This window comes from Poecilia formosa, unplaced genomic scaffold (assembly GCF_000485575.1).
Source record: "Poecilia formosa unplaced genomic scaffold, Poecilia_formosa-5.1.2 Scaffold292, whole genome shotgun sequence".
Lineage (NCBI taxonomy): Eukaryota > Metazoa > Chordata > Actinopteri > Cyprinodontiformes > Poeciliidae > Poecilia > Poecilia formosa.
Window position 1 is genome coordinate 421,644 of NW_006800231.1, and position 25,736 is coordinate 447,379.

Sequence of the window (25,736 nt, forward strand, 5' to 3'; positions counted from 1 at the left end):
ATTTGGAGCCACATGAATGGAAACTCTGCAAAAAGAAAAGGGCAGTGGAAGCAATTCCTGAAACAGTTGGGAATATTCGTTGCCGTGGAGACAAGCAGCCAAATGAACTCAGAGGTTCCTGCAGATTTCATCTGAAGTTAAACACGGAGCCAGTTAGACCAACAAGAACATTTCTGTAAGAAGTCACATTGCTGTTGTTGCTGGATAAAAGGCTCACCTTTTAAAATCCATCTGCAGATAAAACATGTGAATGTCCTCAGTTTAGATCACACTGATAGACTGTGTTTTGGAAGGTGTGTTCCAAAACACACCTTCTAACTTCCGACCAAATTGAAACACTTTCAGACATTCTGCCTGCTGATCTCTGAAACCGTATTTGTCTTTCTAAAGCTTCATGAACTGTTAGCTCAAAACACGTTAATGTTTGATCTGGACCACATCTTGCTCTGTCTCTTAAAGATACATTCAGAAAGATTTTAGTCTTCACACATTTTCTTTTTGTCCTTAACTTGAAGAGTTTCCTCTAACATCATTGAAAGATAAAATTTTAGGTTTTGCATAACTGACTGGATTAACAAAAGCAAGTAATTCCTGTCAAGTATCTCAACTAAAGATGAGTCACTGTGTCATATTCCAGGCCGGTGCCGATGCAGGAAGGGACAGTTAGAGGACAAAATTAAAGGATGATCCCATTAATTTTAATTTGACCGTTAATGTTTTTTCCATATCTTTCTTTTTCTAAAGTTTTGCTGTTTTCTTTGGAAATGAAGCATTTCATATGTGAATATGGACCAATGAAACTCATTATAGCTTTTATAGAACTTAAACCTTTCCACATTGTGTCACACTACAACCTCAAGTTGTACTTTATGAAATTTTATGTGACAGACAAACAAGTAGCATAATTGTATAGTGTAAAATAATATAAAATGTTTTGCTTTTTTTCTTCTTTTTCATAACTATTCTATGGAAGTCCATTTCTGCCAATTCAAATCCCAACAGGAAGTCATGAAAGCAGGTTTTAAACTTAAAATTATGAGAATAATTTTGATTGATTATATTCAGATTCTGAATCATAATTATGAGATAGGAAGTTACACTTTTTCTCTAAGAAAACTTGCTAATACATTCAAGCCTTCCAGAGGAGTTGAACATTTTTGACTCTTGAAATATCCATGTTTTGTTTTTATTTTTTTCTTAAAATTTTCTGAGATTAATTGCAAAATTGTCTTGTTTTTTCTAGCAAATTTGCAACTTTTCAACTTTGGATCTTTCCTTGTTTTTCTAGAATATTTCTGATATTTTTTTTTTTTAGCAGAAATGCTCTCCTAATTTTGATTTTTTTTTTATCTTGGGTGGCTCGAATCCGCTGCCATATTCTCCAGATCGGACCACATCAGTGCTGATGTGACCCCACGCCCTGGAGGAACTGACCATTTTAGAACTGAATCCAAACCAAGGGGAACACATTGTCTCCTGGTTTCCTTTGTTATTCAAAGTGTCCCAGCAGCAGCAGAAAGTCCAGGAGCGGTGGGATTGGACTGCTCTGGGTCAGCCCCTGCTTTCTCATGATAAGGAAGGCAGGGCCGAGCTGCTGCTCTGCAAACAGCTCAACTCTTTGGAAGAGAGCGGGGCCGGCCGGAGCACAATACAGGACGGAGCCTCTGTGGGAGAGCGACTGAAGAACAACGGGGCAGCCAAGGAGACCACAGAAATACTCTTCCCCCAAATCCCCAAGTCCGCACAGAGAGAGGAGACAAAGACGGTGCAGAGAGCAACAAAAGCATTCTTTGCTTTCAGTTCAGCAGCAAAAGAGACAAAAAAAATAAAATAAAAATAACAATAAACTGAGCAAGATCATTTTCCCTTGAGATCCAAATTGAAGGAGATAGGCGTGACAGTTGCATTTGTAATCAGAGCAACATCTCCAAAAAACAAGGTGAGGGCCAGAGGAGCTGTGCTGCATGAAGGACGGATCTGTCTGGAGGACAACGAACTCAGAGACAGGATGAGGGCGACGCTGACCGTCACCTGGCTGCTGCTTTCACTGAGTGAGTACACCACCACACCAACTACACGGCTCACGTTTCAGCACCCATTCTTCAGAGGGGTCAGGGTGTGAAGGAGCATGCAGGATGTGCATCACTGCTGGGCAGCTACAGGTGTGCATCGGATGAGTTTGGCTGCAGCACAGGCTTTGAAGGTTTCCCCAGTCCAATTTTCTGATTTCTCAGGTTGTCCAGAACAGATTTCCAGTTAAAATTGGACAAAAACACAACATAAAGTACAAGTTGATGTAATCAAGAAACACTTTTTCTGTACATTCGTACTTGGATTCCTACCGTCACATTTCAGAAAATTTTACAGAAAGTCAAAAATTTTGGAGGAATTAAGTTAAAATATGTGAACGTGTGCTGTTGGGTGGGTTCATCTGAGAGGCTGTGGGTGGAGAAGTGAGAGCAATGCTAACAAGTTGTGATAATTGTGGTGCAGTATAGAGGTTCAGTTGTTTCATAAAAAGTGTATTGATAAATTTTTCAGATGGTTTATTCATTATTGTTAAAATATAAACTTTGCAAAACTATTCACAGCCTCTAAGCTTTTCCCCTTTTCGTCACATAACAACCACAACTTAACCTGTCACAATAAGCAGTTAATCAGTTAATCAATTAATTAATTAATCTCATGATAAATTAAAATGAGCTCGCTCAGTGATTTCCATTCTGATTATGCATATTTTTTGAAGCAAGATACATCATAATTCATTTATTTATTGTTTTTGGTTGTTGAGTTGTTGGATGTTTAAAATATCTTCCAGTTCCAGTGTGGAGAGTTCAGTACTAAATTATTAGTGTTTGAGCCTTGCCTTATTAAACCATATTATTCTTTTTTTAATAAATAACAATCAGAAGTGTGGAGTGTATTTGTGTTCAGCCTCCCTCTCTAATGGTTTGTCTCTATCAGCATCACACAGACAGTAAATCCTATTTTTCCTAGTTTTCAACTATTCACATGGATTAACTACTGGATTTAGGGCCGAACCTTCATGAATATGCTGTGATTTAAATGATTCTATTGTCTCTGGCTGTAAGTGTTGGGCTGTTGTCCTGCTGGTGGCTGAGCCTCAGTCCCAGTCTTCAGTCTGCAGCCTCCAGCAGGTTTTCCTCCAGGATAGGTGTGTATTTATCTCCAACACCTTCCCATGAACCATCAGCAGCTCTGTCTCCAATGAGGAAACGCCGTGTTATTTCCACTGCTATGCGCATTGTGAGCTCATGGTGATGTGCAGTGTTCGTTTTCTAGGACAACATGATGGATCGTCTGTGTGGCTAATGGCTTGTGGAAAACTGTAAAAACCTGAGCTGTGGATCTCTGCAGCTCCTCCAGAGTTAACCAGTTGCTTCTCATTAATGCTCTCCTTGCTTAGTTCAGCTGAACCTCCATGTCTGTGTGAGTTCATATTGGGCCCATATGGGATGTTGTTTCAGAAGCTAGTCCTGCTTTAAGCTTCGTGATGCTGCTTGTTCAACATCTGGATTTATCCTGAGATTAAATGACACACAGGTGGATTATTTACTAACTAGTTGACCATTGAAGTCAGTTTTTTGCTCTGGATTTTAGGCGTTAAATACATGTCAAATTTTACAGATTTTCTTTCCTTGTTTGCACAATTACACACTACTTTGTGTTATTCATCCTTTAAAATTTCAATAATTCGTTCAGGATTGTGGCTGCAAAAAAAAAAAAAGAAAGAAAGAAAAAGAAAAATTCTCTTTCTGAAATGTTGGGAAATGTCTGGAATCCTCATATGTCAGGAAAGTGAGGAATCAAAGCTTTAACTCTGCAGAAAAAAATTAAAAATTAAGTACAAAATTAATCTTGTTCTGATTTTTTGTTTGTTTGTTTTTTTTGCTCCTTGATCAGACCACATAGTTAAGTAGGATCCAGACAACATCATCCCACCATGGCTCCTCCCTCTGAAAACACACAGACACACACATGCCAAGACCAAAGATCTTGAATAATGATGCACACCCCCCCACACCGCCCGCTCTCTCCCGCCTGAAAGGCGAACGAAGAGCTTTTCTTTAATTATGCACCTGTCACTCTGTCTCTGCTGCTGCAGCTGAATTCAGAGAGGAGGCTTTTATTTTCCCAACATGGAGGGAGCCGAAGCAACATTCTGCCTGAAGGTGGTCAGCACTTTCCTGTGAGAGAGGGAAGCTGGCAATGAGAGCACACATCTGTGAATGTTTGCTTAACATGGTTATCACATGGAGGTGATAACGGTTCCCTTAAATAGGTAACCTCTCCTTCTCAGAAAGTTTGAAATGAAAACAGTCAGGATAACAAGCTGCTTGGTGGAGAGGAAACTACTACAACTGAAACCAGAAAATTGTCTCTCTCAATATTCTGACATTTAGAAAATATAAATTTTTTTTGCTAATCCTCTAATCCTCACTGACGTAAGATGAGAAAAGTTTGTTCTGATTTCATGTCAGATCGTGTGAAAAATAGTCATAAGTGTCTTAAACAGTGTATGTAAACTTCTGGTTTCAGCTGGTTAATTCCTGTAACTCTCAGATGTATTTAGGCTCATAACTATTTTGTAACTTTTAGAACAGTGACATTTTTAAAATATCTCTTTTACAAACAGGGAGACAGTTCAGTGATGTAAGGAGGAGAGTGTGGTATACATTATCCTGTTGCTGCTTAAGTTTCACTGCAGCCTTGATAACTGAAGTATGCATACATTTTCTTTTCTTTTTTTTTTTACTTTGCATCTCTTTTTTCTGGCAAAGATGAGGTTTGGGTCCAGATATATTTTTATGCCTTTTGGACTGTTTCGTATGACTAAAGACAAGCAGAAGAAATAACAATGAAGAAAACTCTGTATTTGTGTTTGCATGTGTAGATGGGAAAATGGAGCTTTAGGGTCCTGCGCACTACAGTCTGCAACAAGTAATGCATCAGTATATCCACATGCTTCCTTTATCATGAATCCAAATAAACATTGTCTTGTGTTTTTATAAACTACTTACTCTAATACGCTATTTAGAGATAGTTCAAACTATATACCTGTCCACGCATATGACCCTCCTGGTGCCACGTTTATGTCCTAACTGGAAGCTGTGCTTGTTTTGAAGCAATCTGATTGGCTGACATAGGTTTTAGGTTTGCGCTACACTCTCTTAGCTCAGTGGGTACTTTACCAGTCTAGCCATTGCAATGATACAGCATAGGTACAGACCTGTTTATGTATTATCCTAAGTTAAGCCCAAAGACCACTTCAGACCTCACAGGCTCATCGGGGTCTGAATTTACACCAAACATCCTTTCATCTACATCTGATGATCCATGCAGGGTCACAAAGGGACTGATTTCTACCTCCAGTTTCATCAACACACCCAGCAACAGTTAGCCACTGCAGCTGTGTGTGACACTGAAATATAAAGTTGTGTATCATCTGCATATAAACAACTGCCGGTGATGAAGTAGCTTTGTACAGTGTGAGCTCAGGGGAGCCATCTGGGAAACTGCAAGAACAATAGACACTAAGCTGGCCAAAATCACCAACCTCAATGGCATGCATAGTTTTTAGAACATATTAATGACAAGTAGAGCCAACAGAATGCTGAGAAAGAAAAGAAACTGTTTAGAATGCAGATTTAATTTTAAATTCTAATAACTTGAGTTCTTTAAATACACCGATCCTGTTCAGGGTTCCACACAAACATTCACGTAGATATTTTACTGTAGAAAGGATTACTGGTTACAAACACCTTCTGTCTCATTTTGGAAGACTTCACTGCACTAAGCCAGATTTTCCTCAACGTTCTCTGCTTCAGCTCAGAAACGGTGAGACGGAAACTCCTTTTTAGACAATGAGCAGCTTCCGCTTCTCTAACGTCACTGCTGTGCCTCCTCTCTCCTGAACGGCTGAGTCTTCAACGAGTTGACAGCTTTAAACTGTCTGGCTAACTTATTGAATGGACACTTTCTTATTTCTGTATGTTTTTGTCTATCTTTTTGATAGACAAAAATATTGGCTATCTTTTTGTCAGACAGCCAACAGTCTGACAAAACGTTTTGGAAGGCAAACTAATTGTTGGTTTTTCATGACTTCTACCAGTTGATTTAGGGTGATACTTTGAATTCATTACCTTTAAATAATTGAAAAAGTGAAAACTAGAGATGCACCGATCCGATATCAATATCTGTATCAGTCACAATACTGGAAAAAAAAAATCTACATCGGGTATCAGTGACAAAGTGCCCAATCAGTATGGACAGATCTATTCAGTATAATTCTATGCTTTGAGAGCTGAGTGATGTCATGCTTTATTTTTTTTTATTTTGCATTATATTTAGAATTCCTAATTGCACTTTCTGAACCATTTGAAAGAAGGTTTGTTGAAGTTTATTTTTTACATATGAGGTCTATTGTTTTAGTCACTTTCATTATTATTTATTTTACATTGTCTGTTCTACTCCTGACTGCTCTGACTGAACAGATGAAAGTTGTTTTTACATGTTGGACCAAACTTGTGAAGCTGTTGGTGTATTTCAGTGTTCGGTGCTATTTGCAGAGTTAGCAAATAAATCTGTAATTCAGTACATTTTTGTCAGTGTATAAATATACAGTTAAATATACAACAGGAATTTCTCTTAATGTAGGTCTGAGTCGTTTTTTAAAATCAATTCCTAGGGTGAACTTCTGTCACCCTAGGACTGAAGTTTTAAGTTGCTTTATTGTCCATTGTATTTGGTCAAAATGCTACGTTTTGGTCTCATCTGACCAGAGCTTCCTCTTACTTGTGTTTGGTGTGTTTTCAACATAGCTGATGGCAAACTGAGGCCATAAATTCTTGTTTTTACTTTGGAAAACAAAAAAACAAAAACATTCTTCTTTTCATTGCTACATAAAAGTGGGAGTCAGAAAAAGAGAACACAGGAAGCCAAATTAAACAGGTGAAAATTAAGCCTTGACTGTAAGTTTTAACTTCTAGTCTGTTTTAAAGCAGACTTGGTTTTCAGCTTGTTATGTAGCTGAAAGACAAAGGGAAGCTTTGGATTGCAGAGGCGACTTCCTTAAAGACCCAAGCTGCACTGCTGAACAGAAGGTGATGTCATAGCATCAATAAATGGGAAGTAGTGAGGAGTTTGACAACAGAGCAGTGTCATCACTTATCAGCACCTCCAGGACTTCCTAACCCCATCCACACACTCTTTCTTTAGCATCAGCTGCTTCACAACTCATCCACTTCCTATACGATAACAGGCAGCCGGGCTTCACGGCCTGTAAGGATCACATGATGTTAGGGGCAAGAGTGGGGGGAGGGGGGTGTCTGAGGGTCTCTGACTGGCATCTGTTTAATGGCTGAACTGGGAGAGACAGAGGAAACAATAGAAGGGAGCAGAACAAACCTTATCAACATCCTGACTCCAGAAAAGGAAGGGCGTTCAGGCTGGAGACGACAGTGTGGGCCCAGAGCCTCTCCTTTGATATCAGACACTGCCGGTCACTCAACATCTGCAGATGATTCTGAGCTCATCCATCTTTCAATCTGCAGAAGCAGCGGCATAATAATAAGATCAGGTGCTGGTTTTTCCTCATCACTAAACCAAGTTATCTTACGACAAACTGGCTCTCATGCTTGATTAAAAATAACTGGACTCAAACAGCTTGGTGCTGCAACTGCAAGTTTCTACAGCTGTAGAAAAAGCAGCCGTATCTGTCAGTGTTAACAAACACAAATGAAACCACGAGAACTGAAATAGAGAAAAAGATTTTATCTGAAATAAATAAAAATGGGAATAGGGAAAAACTGAAATTAGAGGCTTATAGCTTTTGTTTTTCTTTTTATGAATCTCTTTGTTAGGTAATCAAACTGATGTGAAATTGATTTTTTTTTCCACACAAGCAGTTTATGGCACCAAAGCACTTCTCCTGGCAGTACTATTGCTAGTCTGCAAAATGACAGTAAAAGATGGGATAAAACTTGAAAAGATTGTTTGAAAATAGTATCTTGTGTTCAGTATTCAGTGTAAACACAAAGCATGAATAAAACTAAAACTCAAACTACTATTATGACTAATAAAATCTAAATGGCAATATTTAACTAGTAATATCTAATAAACTGGCCAAACCCATTGTAAGAACTCATTAAATCGAACTGAACTGGAAAAAAAGTATCAACAAAATAAAACTAATCTATGAGGAAAACCCCCAAACTGTTTTAACCTGGTACTTTATTTTTATCAAGTCCAGAGGACTCCAAAGCACTTCTCACAACATTCAGTTGTGGCTGTTGGTAAGCTTCCAGCCACAGCTGCTCTGAGGCAGACTGACAGCAGCGCCACCTGTCGGGCCCTCTGACCAACACCAGAAAGCAAGGCGGTGTTGTGAAAGACACAACCACAGACACAGTCTGGGGTTCGAACCGGCAACCCAAATGTTACAAGACAAACTCCTTCCTCCATCTCCTTGCTTCTTATGAAAGTTTAATATAAGAGCGATCATGAGGAACGCTTCAGTCTGTGTCCTTTAAGCTGCTAAAATCAGCCAAAACAGGCAAAGTCTGACTCTCTGTTGGAGGATTTATTCCTTGTTCTAAAACTTCAATCAGCTGGAATGTAAACAAATGACTCTGAGCCCATTAGATGAGCCAACATCCAACCTGACTCTGTGCTTTCTGTGAGTTCTCTCCAGTCAGCCTGTCCTGTAGGGAGGAACCGCTGCTATGTGGAAATCTCTTTGCAGCGCTGTGGACCTTCACCCTGCAGACCCTCCCTCCACCCGGCATGCCAAACTCCTCAGCCAGGTGGATGTTTATCAGCGCTGTGGCTGGTACCGTCATGGACCCACACCCTCCTCCTCATTCCTCACCTCTCCCACATCCCTCACTCTCAGCTCTGTCAGCGTTAACTTTTAAGAACAACACGACTGCTTCATTAGCTCTGGGTTAATGCATGTGTGGGAGATGTGCCCAACTACACTTTGCTGCTAATTTTGCAGTCGTATATTGCACAGACTGAGGAGAACCTTAAAACAGCAGCAGGCAGTGGCCGCAGTGGCACAGAGACAGCTGGAAAATGTTGCAGATTTTCAGCATCTGACTGTAATTCAGAGCTGTGCAGCTCTGAGAAGATAAAGACTGACAGCTCATTTAACTTCTAGCCTTCACAGTTCATTTGTTGAATAGTTTGGAAAAACACAGAACACATTTACAGCTCCCTGCAAAAACACTGATTACACTCCTTCACATTGCTCCCACGGCAACCACACACACACAGAGATACCGATATCTGAGATTTGGTATCAGCTCACAAAGATCTGATAGAGATACAGCCCGCATGGATCAGACACATTGTCACAAAACCCAGCTAGAATCTTTTTCAATACCGATATAAATATTAATATTGGATCAGAGCCTCTCTAATCATTTTACAAAAAAAAGTAAAAAAAATATCAAATCTGAAAAGTGTGGGGTGTGCTGTGGTGGCGCAGGGGTTGGGCACAACCCACATATGGAGGCCTCAGTCCTTGACGCGGCTGTCGCAGGTTCGATTCCTGGCCTGCTGACCCTTGCCACATGTCCTCCCTTCTCTCATTGCCCACCTTCCTGTCAACTAACTATCAGATAAAGGCCACTAGAGCCAATAAAACCTTTAAAAAAAATCTGAAAAGTGTGGAGACATGATTTTACTTTCTTATTGCCAGTCAGAAGAAAAGTCTGCATCAGTAGAGAAGAGTCAGCAGAAAATAAGGACTGAAGAACCTGATGCTGGGAGGAAAGCCATAGTTGAATGAAAGTGAATGTGTTTGTGTCTGGAGTATGGTGAAACACGGTGGTGGCAGCATCATGCTTTGGGATCTCTTTTCTCCAGCAGTGAAGGGAGGCAGGTCAGAAACTGGGCTGGAGGTTCACCTTCCAGCAGGACAAAGAACCCCAAATCTGCAGCCAGATCCTCTGTGAAATGACACTTTGGATCAAAGCAGCTTCATATGTTAGCATGGCCTAGTTAAAGTCCAGGCCTAAAACTAATTTTGCACTTCTTTGCTTTGGTTTATCATATAAAATCACAATGAAACATTGATGTTTGTGGTTAATTTGTGTAAAGTGAGGAATTGTGTCCGTGAACAGGATTGGTTTCAGATAGATGGAGGAGAGGAGTTTAACTGGAGCCGTCAGTTAAAAGAACCGACTGTGGAAATAAATGGTTCATTTTGGGCCATTAAGGTGCAGGGAAGGAGAAAGATTTTGACATCACTGACAGGGTGTTAGCCTCTTATACCCTCAGGGGGTATAAATAAATTTAAACTTAACATTTTGGGCAAAACCTTTATGCGGAATAGTTTTTGAAAGATCAAAGCCTCTTTTAGCGGATAATAAAAAATAAAAAAAAATTTAAAGGCACGTGGAGCCTTTGTTTACAGAGCGAGCCGAGGTCCCGGCAGCTGGACCCACCGGTGGGTCCGTCGGGTTCTAGGGGTTAGTGATGCTTTTAGAATCTGATGCTGTCAAACATAAAAAAAAAACAACTTATGAGTACATGAGACATTAATCTGTTTTAACTGAAAAGCTACAACAAACCACTTCCTGTTTCTAAGCAGAACAGCAGAGCGCTGACTGCAGAGTCAGAGGAATCAGACCTTCTGCTGCAGTTCACTCAGAGCAGTGAGATCTGATTTCTTCTTCATTTATAATATTTGCAGGATTAACAACATGGCTTTCACAAGCATGGAAGATTCAAGCAGCTTCAGTTCAATTCAGTTTAATCCAGTTAAACTAAAAACAGCTCAGTTGAGTTCAGTTTAGTAAAAATCAATTCAATTGAATTCAAATTTATTTATTTCAACTGAATTCAGTTTACTCAGTTTAATACAGTTCAGTTTATTTGGTTCAATTCAGTTCAGCTCAATTTAACTCAATTCAAAAATACTATAATTTCTCCCAAAAGGAAAATATTTAACTCATGTAATTCAAGCAACTTCAAAGATTTTCTGTAGGTGGTGATGCTGTGGGCAGGAAGAATCTCCTGTAGCAGTCAGGTCTCGCAGTGACTCTGAATAGGCCTCTGACTGAAGACTGAGCTCTATGACAGTCCAGTAGCTGTCATGACATGCTAACAGCTCAGTATTCAGGGACAGGGATGATATTTTACAGTAACATGTCCTGCTGAGCCACCTCATTTGCTTTTGCTGCTTCTTTGTAAAGTCTCTCTGGCCACATACTCAGAAGCTGTGTAGAAATTGTGGAATGAAAGATTCCTTGAGTGGAACTTTTCTTCTTTTAGTCAGATGATTGGTTTTTCTCAGAAACACTGAAGGCGTTCAGCTGATCCAGACATCAGAACCTCTCAAGTTCTTCCAGCTCCACGTTGAGTTTAAACTCTTCCTGTTGTCCACAGTTAGCAGCTTCACAACATTTCTCACTAGATGAACCAGGCTGAGGGGTAACGTGGGTCATAACAGGGACCGCACTGTCAGTCATTATCAGACAACAATAGAACATGAAGACAGAACTCCCTGGAGTATAAATAAAACATGCTGTTATGTATCCAGCTGTAGAATGTCAGCCAAATTCATCCCATACAATCACATATTTCTGTTAATCTTGATTGTTATGGCTTACAGATAATGAAAATGTGACATTAATGTTTTTTTCTTTATAAAATCAGAATATTATGAGACGCCCGCCAAAAAAAATGTTCTAATATAGAAATATTATTCCTAGTCCTGCACAGTGACATCAGCACCCTGCTAAAGAAGCAGTTCACTGAGCGCTGCACCCAAATACATCAACTGAAAGTTGAGTGGAAGGAAAAAAATTGTCCAAACAAAGCCAAATCTTCTGAAAACATCCATGAGTTTTCAGAAGATTCATAAGTTTTGGCCTCCTCACATAGAACATCCAGAACATTCCTCATTCAAAAGGAGCAGAGAGCAAATATTCAGAGCACAGATACAGAGCGCATAGATGTACATTTGGGCAGGCTCATATTTCTGTACTTAAAATCTTCTATTTATTAGCCTTATGCAATATTTTAATACTCTGAGAAACTGAGGTACATGATTATGTGTTTTCATTACCTGTAAGACAATCATCAAATGAACAGAAACAAACATTTGGAATGCATCATTATGTTTAGTACTTCAATATGAGATCCATATCAATTTAGATTATTAAAATAAATACATCTTTTTTAATATTAACATTTTCTGAAGTTCAATTATATTCAAAATGAAAAAAAATAAAAATGGGGTTTTGCCTTACCGCTAAAATGAACATCGTTATATTTTGCATCTATCATAGGCACCAAAACATAACATGTAATTTAAAAGATGGCAGAACATCAGTTTGAATAAAATGTGCTTTTAAAACACTCTGTGTGCTGCAGACAAATCCAAAACTAACTGTGTCCACAATAAAACTGGCATAAAATATGTTTTATTCATACATCATTTTGTGCCATCTACTGGCTTCACATTATTACACTAATAATATAATATGGATATAACAGAACAGACTTATTATGACGATTATCTGGTGAAAGTATCCCCGCCCTGCAGGCCCAGTGGGTAACAAGTCCGTCAGTCTGTCTGCCTTCTGATCCAGTGGTTTCCTCTGAATCCGGAGACATTAACGCTGATCAGAGTTTGAAGTTGAACAAAATCCCAAACCAAGCAAGCTGCTTCCTGCCAGAGAGCTGAGCCTAGAGAAGAGCCAGAAAAAGGACAGAGGCCGCTTCCCACAGCCAATCAGCTGGCAGGAACCAGGCCCAGCAGCAGCACACGATTATTACTGAGCAGATGCATTGGCTGCATCTGCTGAGCATCGACTCATAGATCGACATCGATACAGGTTTGATTTTAGATTTATGCATAATGGAGTTCTTTGTTTCAGTTGATAAAACTTCTTTCTGTGGTTGGATCTGATACAACAGGAGGACTTAGCGACTGTTCTGGATATTTGCTGCTCTTGCCGGCAAACGGAACATTTTCACATTTTGTCCCATTACACCCATAAACATCAGCATGTTTTATTGGGTTGTTATGTGATGGTGGAAAGAAAATGACAATATGATGACATAATCAACATGTTGCAGCGAGTCGATGCTCAGCAGATGCAGCCAATGCATCTGCTCAGTAATAATTTCTGTTAATAACAGAAATAAAATTTCATATCATACTTTAATCGTAATAGTAACAAATTGTTCAGTAGTGAGTTTTTTTTTATGAGAAATACAAACTGTAAAAGTTAAAATGTCAAACTCAGAGATTCACAAGAACCTTACAGTATCGGCATCGGCCAGCTTTACAATCAGTGCATCAAAAATAAGAGGAGCGTTGAGTCAGAATGTTAGCATAAATAATCCTCACACAGGGAGAAGAAGAAAAACATGATGAGCCTTTGATAGATTACAGGTGGTATATACGTGTGTGTGTGTGTGTGTGTGTGTATGTGTGTGTGTGCGTGTGTGTATGTTTTCCTGGGGCTGTATCATAAGGAATGTGTGGGTGAGGTAAAAACAGCAGGATTGATAAGAGGAGAATCAGTCGGTGCTGTCGCCCTCAACAAAACAGATGCATCAGCGACAGCTGGGGTCAGAGGTCATACCACATGTTACCGCACAGAAAAACAACCTGAGAGACGAATTTTTCGTGTATTTTAGAAGAATTTGAAACTGTGTAACTTTAACAGGACAGATCTGAAGAGAATATTTTTAATAATATTTTTAATAATTTTCATATTTTGTATTTTGTCATCTGAATATCAAATCTTAACCAAATCACAGACATTGAGATGAGCTGAAGCCTTTTCTGATCCAGAAGCTGTTCTGGGTTCTTCTGAGCCACCAACATCATTTTAGTAGACCTGCCACTCTTAGAAAGGTTTTCTGACTCTCACTGTTGTTCTCTGGAATCTTACAAATGGATGGTGATCATTTTCAGATAAATCCATGTCAGTAACATTGGGTCTTATTTTTATTGATTCTCTGTAAGCTGGAGGATAACCTTCTGCTTTTCGAAATCTTTTAGTCTGCTTCGTGTTGTTAGACAGGTTCTGTTGAAAGGATTTCTTCTCCAGACAGAAATCAGGCCTGAACAGATGAAATGCGGTCAGGGAAAGCTGATTTAGAATTAAAGAAGGTGGCAGCTTTTTTTTTTTTTTTTAAACTGCTGTAAAAGTGAGTGGGGAAGCATGAATCGTCCCTGGCAACTGAAGGCGTTTCCTTCCTTTAATAACCTGAGATGATTTTTCTCAGGAAATGGTTCTGCATAAATAAACTGAACTGTGTTGAATTCTTGGCCTGGTTTCATATTTTCAGGTTTAAAACAAAGATGCTTCCATATGATGAAGCTTTAAAAACACATTTCAGATCCTCAGGAGTTATGAAGAGAAATAAAGCATTCTAATGATTCCTTGGACTCATAAATACTCAAATCTCAAATATTTAAAGCATAAGATCAGATAACAAAGCACACTTTGATTTATCAAAGGAGTTTCTCTGAGTGGTGACCTCTGCCCCCGCCTTCCCTCAGTAAGTGTGTTGGAGGAGCTGATAACTGATGTCTTTGCTCCTCCAGCCTCCATTGGACCCGAACACAACGTCACAAACGCTCACCTTTCAATCAGAGAACTTGAGATATTTTAAGAAGAATGTGTAGAAATTTCAGTCTCTAGACGTGCAAAGCTGGTAGACTCAGAACTATTTTAACTACTATAAAGGGGCTTCAATGAAGGATTGACAAATGCATGCCACACTTTTCAAATTTTCACATTTGAAAAACAATTTGAAAACCTCTCATTTTCCACTTTACATTTATGCACTACTTTGTGTTAGTGTGTCAAGTAACGTCTTAACAAAACTCACTGATGTTTGTGTCCGTATCAGGAAAAACGTGAAGAGATTCAAATAATCTGAATTCTACACCAGCTTATCAGGGCCAATGTGGATAGAAAAACAGAAAAAGAAAATTTTCAGCCAAAAACCTCAGAAATGTTCTAGAAAATATTTTGAATTTTTTTTTGGAAAATTTCTAGAATGTTCTAGAAAATTTCTGCGTTGACAATGTTCAACTTTTGAAGCTCTGAATTTTTTTTTTTCTAGAATTTTTTTTTTTTTAGATTAACCTCAATATTTCCAATTTTTGTCAGAAATTGACACGCCATCACAGAGTTCTGTTGCATTATGTTAATTACACTAGAGAATAAATCTGTGAAAACAGTGCTGTTGCACCAGGCAGGCTGTGATGCAACAGAGGAGAAAGGAGATAATGCAATACTTTGCATAGTTGGTTTCATAAGCAGAGGTCAGGAAGGTCAATGATTCATCCTCTTCTTTATAGATATGAGCCTCATATCGTTGGAAAATATTTCTGTGATTTACTGATTAAATACCAAAGCAATGTGGAAGCTTCTTATTGTTGCTTCTAATTCAGAATTTAGACCTGCAGTGGTTTGATTTAGTTTAATTCAATGTATTTTATTTGATTATGACAGTGAACATTAATCATAATTACCACAGTTCATGGCAGTGGTGATCCTTTTTGGAAAGTTCTCCCACTAACAATAGTTAATTTCAAAGGACTTTCTTCTTAAAGTAAGATTAAGTAAGCAAATAAATAACCTGGCATGACTGAATTATTTTTATTTATTAATTTTTTACTTCTTTTTTTGGGTGGGAAAGGTCCCAGTGTGACCGAGCCACTGTACGATGAACACGTTGAAAGCTCAGGGGCTCAGACGGTGGAAGGCCATTGTTTTCTGGCCGCAGCGTTGGGTGAGGGCTGTTCATGGGTCACTAAAAACAGGTTGTGGTCGTGGGTGGGGCGCCTCCAAGTTTATTGTTTGCAGCTTCCTGCTCTGATTGTTCTAAATAGAGAAACAGAAGACGATGGTGAGCTGAGGTTGGAGCTCAAAGATGTCCCAACAGGAGAACCTGGTGCCTTAAAATGAAACGGTTCTTAATGAAACTAGGACCTTTTGGTATTTTTTTCCATCAAGAATGACTAAAATGACACACATTTTAGTACCTATCTGACTAAAATTTGTCAAATATGCCAAATATTTTGGCATATTTGATATACCAAATATGTTATTGGGCATATCATATTAGCTCCACATGATGAGGATGTCGTCATTTATCACCTTGAAGTTTGCTTGTTTTGTTCAAACATCTTACGTTTATCTGACTGCTCAAGTGTTTAACTGCCAGAGTGAGGAAGTCAATTCAGAAGGAACATCACATTCAAACGAGAAGATGCAAAACCTGTCGAAATAAGAAAGTATCTCATTTAAGCAAGATGAGTTTTATATCCTGTGAGAACAAGAAAGTTCCTTTTTTATTTAGAAGTTGTCAGACAGGAAGGTGGCTAATGAGGGAAGGAGAAGATGTGAGGCAAAGGTCACCAGGCAAAGGTCACCAGGTTGGGGCTCGAACCTGTGACAGCTGCTTTAGGGCCTCCTTACATGGCCACGCGTTGCCCCATCCCACCACCGCAGCCCGAGTTGCTTCTTTTAACAATTAACAAAAACATCTTTCACTGACAGATTATGACGACTTAAACAGGCATAAAGAGAAAGTTTATGCAAAACCTTCCAGTCAGAAAGTTTATGCACAAACCTTCCAGTCAGAAGGATGTAGAGTCCCACTGATTCCACATTCTCACCCTCAGATATAAAACTCATTGCTGTTTTCATGTGCTACCCACTCTGGTGTTCCCAGCTAGTAATGAGTTTATCTGTTTTACTTGCAGGCATCTGTTCAGAGAGCAGCGGCGTTTCCACCACAAAACCAGATGAAACAGGGAAACCAACAAGTGCTTCTACTGTTACATCTGCTTCAATCATTGCCCCAGGCTCAACAAAATCCAGTCATGAGTCTAAAAAGCCAACGAGTGAAGCAGCAACGATTCAGCAGCAACCCACAACGGTCACTAACAACCTTCCCACTGTAGCAGCAGCAAACACTACTACAGCACAGTCAAAAACCAATACACAGATCTTAACCACACCTGCCACCACGTCTGGTGCCATCAATCCTCCAACCACCACTGTCACCACCTCCATTACGACTGTCATCTCTACCTCGACAACAAACCAAGCTATAGGGAGTCCTGACAGCAACAGCAATTCAGTGTTGACTACAGCTACTGTGTCCAACAGAGGTACTGTGGCATCGACCTTAAAACCAAGTGAAAATGCTGTGGAGAAGACAACCAACACAGCTGGTCCACCGGTGGGGCCAACGTCTCAGAGGAGCCAAGCAACATTGACGACTGCCAGCAGCAACGAGGGCAGCAAAGCAGGTGAAGCAGCTTTTTGCTCACAATTGAAACACAACATATGCAACAACTGAGTGGTTGATGTCTCATTTCATGATATCATGTCTCAAAAGCCACAACTCATGAAGTTAGTCTGTTGGTTGAGGAACCAAACACTGAGGTTGAGAAGCTGTGGGCTACAATGGTGTATATCTTGTGTTCATGAGTCTTTTAACTCATGAAAAACGTTGCTAGTCATTGCAGTTTCATCCACATTAGTTCATCTTTGATGTGTAAAGCCAAATATGTTTATTAGGAAGAACAGGAAGAGACTTTAAAAATTGATGTTTGGTGTCAGATTGGAATTGCAGGAAGAGGAGTTCACTGGAGTGATACCTCACAGTTTAGGATTCTCCTCAACAACCTTCCCACACCTGACAAAGACCACCACCATGGTCATAAGGATGGTTCATTCTGGGTGATGTGCATTTTTCATTTCCAACCACACATAGTTTACTTTTTTCCATTTAGATTTGTGGAGTTGTCAACCATTAATTACTCTGTCATCTCAAAGCCAAGCTGTGGGTCTCTGCAGCTCTTTATTTACTTCCATTGCTTCTCTGTCCCTGCTGGACGGGATCCCCACAGCATGATGTGACTACTACCATGTTTCATGATGTGGTGCAGATTGTGTTTTGAGGGTGATGTGCGACTTAGTTTGAGTTAGCTAAGTTTACCATCTAAGTCAGAATGTTTAGTTTTGGTCTCATTTGACCAGTGACATAAACTTGAATTCTACTTTTTATCAGACGGTACTTGAGGGTTACTTGTCTCATCTGTAAATAAATTCTAGCTGAAGCAGAACCCGGACACTGCAACGGGAAATTCACAAAGGACAGGCTGAGAGTTTTGGTCTCAGTGGGTCTAAACGTTTTCAGACAGCAGTAGTTTGCTTCATAAACTACATCAACTTATCTATTTGTGGACTGAGCGTCAGAAACGTGACTTTTAGGTTACTCTGTCTCTCTAAATTGTCCCTCAATGTGAGTGTGTGTCCCCCTTTGCTGTTCTGTGATGGACTGGAGGGTGTACCCTTCCCTTTACCCCAAGACCTCTGGTGATAGGCAACCCTTTTGCAAGGATAAGCCGATGCAGACAAAGGATATATTGCATTTAGTGTCTTCACCTTTTTCTCAGATTACATGTCATTATTATCTTTTGTTTAATGAGTAAAACAAGCTTATCTAAACTTAAACCACACGAGATAACTTAAAAGTTATCTCTTTTCCAGAGATAACTAAAATCACTAGATATTTTGTTCCTGAAAAATCTAGATTGTTCTATTCTGTCTCTCATGACTCCCCTCTCAGGGTCAGTCCCTTATCTTCATTTCTTAGTGAGGAATCCCATTTCATCTCTTCCTCCAGTTCATAAGAATACAACCTTTACCAATCTGTCCTTTCTGATTGAAGGTCCCACTCCACAGACTGTGACAAAGTCAGGGTTGGCGTCGACTGCACCTTCAAACTCCAACCAGGTCCCAGAGAGGAGCTCCACCCACAGCCACACTCCGACTGCAAAAGACACTCTTGTCATCACTCAAAGCCCGACCCCTGCAGCCATGACACGGCCTGGGGTGACTGAGACAAACACTGAGACATTTCTGGTAAGTTGGACAATGCTGCCTTCCATCAGTTGCGGTTTTGACAAAACACACAAATTAACCATTTGCTTAACATATGTCTTTGTTCTCTTGCAGTTTTCTCTGAGCGATTCAGAGGTAAGATTTACGTTTTGATTTGAATCATGAAGTCTTAATCAAACCATTATGACTGTTTCTATTCTTGCAAATAACAAAAGAGGCAGTGAACACAATCCTGAGCCATTGTCCCGTCAGCCCACACCCTTCCCACTCCGTTTTTAGGTCTCCCTTTTTTTTTTTTTTTTTGAAGACTTGATGCAAGAGAACTACAAAAAACAATGCTATATTTATTTGAGCATAGCAGTTCTGAGTAGCCATTCTTTTCCAGACTCTCTATTTAAACTTCCATTTTTAATATGCTACCTGCATATTAAATCATAAGAGTTTTGCCCAAAGGAAAGAAATTCACTGGCATTCCTACTGAGAGGCTTGTTTCTTTGTATGGTATTATCTCCTGTTTAAATCCTGGTTCAGATCTTTAGTATTTGAACATCACTGTTGCTATGCTTAATAATATAATATGCAGGAGATATGAAGAGAATCCCTGTGGAGCAGAAGTACTATAATGATTAATAATATTTATTTAACCAGATACAAACCTCAATAAGGTCTAATATCTCATTTCTCAGGAGAAGCAGTGCAGAAGTATCAGCATTTCCAGTCATACAGTGACATATATAACATCAGCTAATAAAAAGCATGTCAGACTACCAGAAGCAGTAATGATCATAACTCTGTTCTTCACGGCCTTTCAGCACAGCTTTTAGCTCAGAGCATCTCTCACTCTGTCAGAGTCTTACTGAAAGTCAGAATGGATTTACTTGAAATTAATTTCGGAAGCAAAATCTGATCAGTGGGAAGACATTCAAGTCTTCAATTCTGCATTGAATTTATAGATTTGGACATTCTAACACATAAATATGCTTTGATCAGAACCATTCTAATGAACCATTAGCAGCCAAATCAGACGTTTTGCAGCGTTGGCTTCAATATGTCAGACCACTCTGCTGAAGGCCTCAGAGTTTGGTTTGAGAAAAGCTGCCTGATGGTGACAGTTTTAGAAAAGAGGGGTTCCTCAAATCCAGGCCTCCAGGGCCGGTGTCCTCGACACGCCTCAATCAGAAGACTGAATGACCCCCGCAGTGCAGCCCAGTTCTGCAAATGACCTGATTGTTTGACCCAGGTGTGTTGAAGCAGAGCCACATCTAAACCCTGCAGGACTCTGGCCCTGAAGGCCTGGATTTAAGGATCCTGGCTCTGGAGGAGGAGGCAGTGAGGTCTGCTATAAAAAGAATCAAGGTTTCCAACAGCAGGGTGGAAAAACACCTCAGTGGAAACCTTTCCTGCCTGTCTCCAGCTTCCTTTGTTCCCACATCTTATTTATATTCCCAGCCTTGTCTTTGACTGACAAACATACCACAGGACCTTCACTAACAGAAACAATCCGAACATGACAGCACAGGAAGGCCTAACCTCCGCCGTCACCTCTGACCGCCGAGTCCTGCCTCTGCCTCTCATTCCTTTTCAGCTCATTCACCGACACATTGCATTTTCACTTGCAGTCAACGAAAAACAAAACTCTGGTGCAATTGTGCAAGAGCTTCATGTCCAGCCTGCGTAACAGTACCTGCATCGCTACGCTGCAGAACAACGGGAGTAAGATTGGCAGTTTGAAGATTGAAGGTAAAACAGCCTCCACCTGTTAGTTACTCACATCTCACATTAAACACCTTTTATTTAAACTCCTGACAATTCATCTTGCAGTCGACATCAATCTGGTACAGGAGCAACTTTCAAAACTCAAAGAAGAAAAAAAACTTGCCGAAGTACGTATTATTTTGTTGGTGTTGTATTTCCAGGGTTTGTGTGCCAGAAGCAGAAGTTAACCTCTGTTTTGTTAATTTGGAGGAACCGACAGACAACAAAACCCTGACAGCCATCCTGGCCTCATGTGGCGCCCTGCTCATCATGATCATCATCCTGGGCGTCTGCGTGTCCCAACGCCGCAAGCCGTACAACGAGAACCAGGTAGGCGCTAAACGTTGCCTGTTCAACTGACATCAAACAAAGAGACAAAAACATTCAATTCACCTCCATTAGCTGCAAATGACGCAGTGTTAACATTTTTGATGTCACACCTGAATTTCCCTGCAGTGGAACCATAAAGGAGGTTTCTGTTCTATCCTAAAATCCTTGAGATCATCTGTGAAGAAGGTTAGAACCAAGATTAGTTTAATAAAAGTAACGCAAATAGAATTAACCAATGATTATTGAGGTAGAAAACCAGAAAACAATTCTTTAAACTATTACTCTTTTTACGTTGCTTTATATTTTCGGTGACACTCATTTGTCTCATTTTCCATCAGAAACAAGTTTTTGTAAAATTAAAGTAATTAAACAAAAAACTTTTAACTTATAATTATGGATTTAACTCTGCCCATGTGAAATTATCACTATGTTAAATTACACTGCTGTGACAGACTGGTGACCTGTCCAGGGTGACCCCTCCTCTCGCCCGAAACGCTTGCTGGAGATAGGCACCAGCAGCCCTCCTGACCCCACTAGGGACAAGGATGTTAGAAAATGGATGAATGGATAAATTACACTGTTGTGTAACCAATAAGTCAGGTACATGTTTGTCAGACATTCAGTTAACTTGAATGATTTACTTTCTAAAAAGAAATGAAGAGTATCGCTCTGAATTAGTGAAGGAATATTCGTCAGTCTTACTGAACTGATGAAATATATACAAGTATTATCCAGATTTCTTCAGATTGTTGTGAAACTGTTCTCTTAATGTGAGAACGATCTGGTTTAAGTTGAAACTGGAGCAGAAGATTTTAGACATAAAGACTAACCGTCTGGGCAGTTGCACACCGACCTCGAAAGCCCAAATATTCTCAAAGACTTCGTTCTCCTCTGTGCAGCTGCACCTGACTGAAGAGCTGCACACGGTGGAGAATGGTTACCATGACAACCCCACGCTGGAGGTGATGGAGGTACAGCCAGAGATGCAGGAGAAGAAGATGGCGCTGAACGGGGAATTCAGCGACAGCTGGATCGTCCCCATCGACAACCTGATGAAGGAGGACGCGCCCGATGAGGAGGACACCCACCTGTGAGGACAAGGATGCTGGACCCGGGTTCCACCCACTCCCACAGCGCACCGTTGGTGTTTGAAACAGTGGCAAAATCAACATACTGAGCTAAATTGAAAAACTTCACCAAATCAATCACTGACTATGACATTTTTCCAAAAATCTACTATGGTTGACATTCTGCTCCCCCAGGCCACCCTGTCAGTATATCAGTGAGTGTCTGACAAACAATCATGCCTTTTGAAAACCAGATAGAATGTCTGCTTAGAGAATTGGAAATATGGAAATATGTTATGGAAAACTCACTCATGTGCCGCTCATGCTCACATGCCACTCTGGGTGAAGAGCCACGCTCTGTCTGCATGTCAAAAACCACCACTGCCCACTCACAAAACTATCAATCACTCACTGGACCTGTAATTTATGAAAAGAAATGGGACGTAAAAGCCCAGAAACATGGTTCTGTTCCCGGTCCGGCTGGGTAACTGGGTTTCTGATCTCCTCGGCTGGTCCAGAGTTTTAACTTAGACGACGTCAGGATACTTTAAAGCATTCTGGTGATCCAGAAGACGGCTGAACAGACACAGCTGAGCACTAACATCTCACCTGGGGAAGCCCAGCCTGTACAGGCAGATCAAATCAGATCAGTAGGAGTCAGATTACTGACAAGGTCACATGTGAATATTATGCTTTTTAGCTTCTCGTTTATTATGTTTTCAATCAATTAAGACAGAACACTGATTAAATTTGATGAAATATCTGCTCTCATGCAGTAGGTGTTCATGAGTGGAAGTTGTCAAAGTGTTCTGCAAATAGAGGCTTGACTGCCAACTTTTGCAATGTCTGCTTGCATTTATTATATGTTTTGTCAGATTATTTGATAATTCGTTTGAAAGTTACAGGGTTTAAAGTCACGAGCTCTCTGACAATCAGATCTTGTTTCAGTTGGAGCTTTGGATGGGATCGTTTTGCAGCACTGACAGACCAAGCTCCCAGAAACATGTGCTTTAGGAATTAAACAGTAAACAAAACATCACTGAACTGTTATTCACATAGGATCAAGGTTAAATAGAACAAGCATAAAACTTTCATTGAAATGTAAAATATTACTTTGCACCTGCCACCTTTAGCTGCTGTTGGGTTTATGAAGTAGCAACGTAACTTCATCTAATACTGCAGTTGAAAACTACCACTAGAACCGCTTTCAACTCCACTCAGTCATGAATCTAATCATCTGTGTGGTGTGATCATGAATGTGCTACAGAAACAAAATGGAAAAAGAAACAACACTCAAAAAATAAAGAATTGTTTTGCATCTAAAATTATATCTCATGACGTTCCAATGTCAGAACTAGTAAATCCATGGCCTTGTACCTCACAAATTTCTGAGATGTGATCCGGGTTACATCCTGTTAGGAGGCAGAGCAGGGAACGCTCCAGAACTTTGCTCTACTGGTACTGGCCGTCTGACATCTGAATAGACGTCAGTGTCTTATTTTGCTCTACCACTTGGTACCATCTTATTGAATTAATTTTGCTCCAGATGATTTCTGATAGTCCAGAAAAGCACATGAAGAACTCCCTCATGGATATAAATAGAGCTGCACAATATATGGAATGCAAATTCATAACCACAAACTGTTGGGATGCATTTGGTAATGGAAAATACAGGATAACTGTAATCATTACTATCAGTGGAATTCTCAGCCACAATGGAATTAAATTCTTTCCTGATATTGCGCAATTCTGGAAATGTCAATGTGTAACATATGTTGAAAACAAATTTAGAATATAGAACTACCATCAGAATTTTGAGACAAATTGTTCCAAGTGGATAGAAAAGTGTTTAGTTTCCAGTGGAAGGCTGACCTGCTTCTGGGTTTATTCAAACTGGAGATGTTGAGAGAGTTAAGAAATCTACTGCTGCCCACTCCACTGGAGAAGAAAAGAATCCATTTTCTCACTCAAAGCTAATATGAGAAAGCCTGTACATAGCTGTAGGATTCATGTTGTTTTTAAAAGATGTTGCTGATATTAAAGAAATCAAATCACATTTATTTGGAGACCATCACACAGAAGAAGCCAATTATTTTTTTCTAGTTTTGATCTTTTTCAACCAATCAAGAACTTAATATATATTTACCTTCTAGCTACATATATAGAGGAAAATCAGTCACTTTGGGCTCTCCAGTCCAAGGCCCCCATTCTGCTGTTTGTCTCGTGTGTAAAATTTCACTTTTGTTATAGATGTGCTACTTTCACCAGACTATGTTAGCATTCTTTAATGTATTTATGGTTTGTTTGTTGCTGAAGGCGAACAGGGGTCTGACACACTGGAAACTGTAAATTGTTGATGGCTCTTGCCATCGTCTTCTTGTATCTGTTCAGATTTGAAAATAAAAAAAACCTTTTTTTTTTCCTATTTCTTTGTGAGGCTCCTCTGTAATGCACCGACAGAGCCACCAGGGGGTGGAACATAACCAACAGAAACAGCACCTGAGAAAACTTGAACAAAATACAATCTTTATTTGTTATATACATTACATACAATGCAATACTACAAGGCTTTCTACACATTCTGTGTGTGCACAGAGTGGTGTGTGTGGATCAGAGAGTACCGGCCTTACACTTCCTCAGACCCACAGCGGGCTCTGGAGACGGGCAACGACCATATATGGTAATAAGTTATGACACAGCAAAGGTTGCGGGACCATTTCCCCAACATGTCCAAAAAAGAAAACAAGCATTTGGCATTGTTTGGTAAATTAAGGTGTTCAGAATGAAGCTTTCTTAAACAAAACCTTCTTCTGGTAAAAAACTGAAATGCTCCAGTAAAGTGGAGAGTCTCAAACATTATCAGAATACCTTCAATAATCCTTATTGCTTCCTCAAGTATTCATTTATCACATGAAACCATTCTGTATAGAAGCAACATGGGAGGAAAACACACATGCCACCACCGCCTTTCATCATCATCCAGTATAAGTGCATCTAAAAGAAAAAAATTGGATTTCACCGAAAATTGATACACAGTGGTAAGTATTTTTTATTCTAATGATTATGTCTCTTTAAATCCATATTTAAGGCAAAAATAATCAAAATTAGCAGAAATGCATCACTCAGGGTCTAATGAATCCAATAAAAGTATCTTCCTACACTTAATTACCAAAATAAAAGAAAAACTGAATTTATTGACATGTACCACTCTACTAAAAGACATTAAATTCCAGATTCATCGCTCTCCTCTCTGCCAAGGTTTAAAATGTCTGCCATGTTAAGAGTTTTGAAAGCTACGTCTGTTAGCGGTTATTAAAAGAGGTGATGCTCCTGCCAGAGAGCAACTAGCAATATCCTCCAGCTACTTTCACTCAATCCAAGAGAAACAAGAGGAAGAGGAAGAGGAAGTGAGCCTTCGTGGCTGGAGATATTTGATACCGTCTTCTACGCTTTCAATGCGTTTTGCTAAAGGTGTCCTTTGGTAAGAGAATAGCTGGATAACATTTAGTGATTTCAAATATCAGTTTCATGAGCAAAGCTCTAATATTCGTATGCTACATATGAAGCTTCCACAATAACACGTGTGATGGGGGACAGTGGTTTTTATCTCTGTGCTAAAGGATTGCAATCATAACAACTCGTATCACTTCGTTTGGCAAATTCT

General features: G+C 39.7%; 1 protein-coding gene across 1 annotated transcript; it reads left to right on the forward strand.

Annotated features, from left to right (window-relative positions):
• The first annotated feature begins 1,558 nt into the window (after window positions 1–1,558).
• On the forward strand, window positions 1,559–24,497 carry podxl (podocalyxin-like). Its single transcript, XM_007572018.2, has 8 exons — window positions 1,559–2,051; window positions 16,769–17,320; window positions 18,748–18,941; window positions 19,035–19,055; window positions 20,540–20,660; window positions 20,742–20,803; window positions 20,886–21,005; window positions 21,905–24,497. The coding sequence occupies exons 1-8, from the start codon at window positions 2,009–2,011 to the stop codon at window positions 22,097–22,099; spliced, it is 1,308 nt and encodes a 435-aa protein (XP_007572080.1). The 5' UTR covers window positions 1,559–2,008; the 3' UTR covers window positions 22,100–24,497.
• The last annotated feature ends 1,239 nt before the right edge of the window (window positions 24,498–25,736 follow it).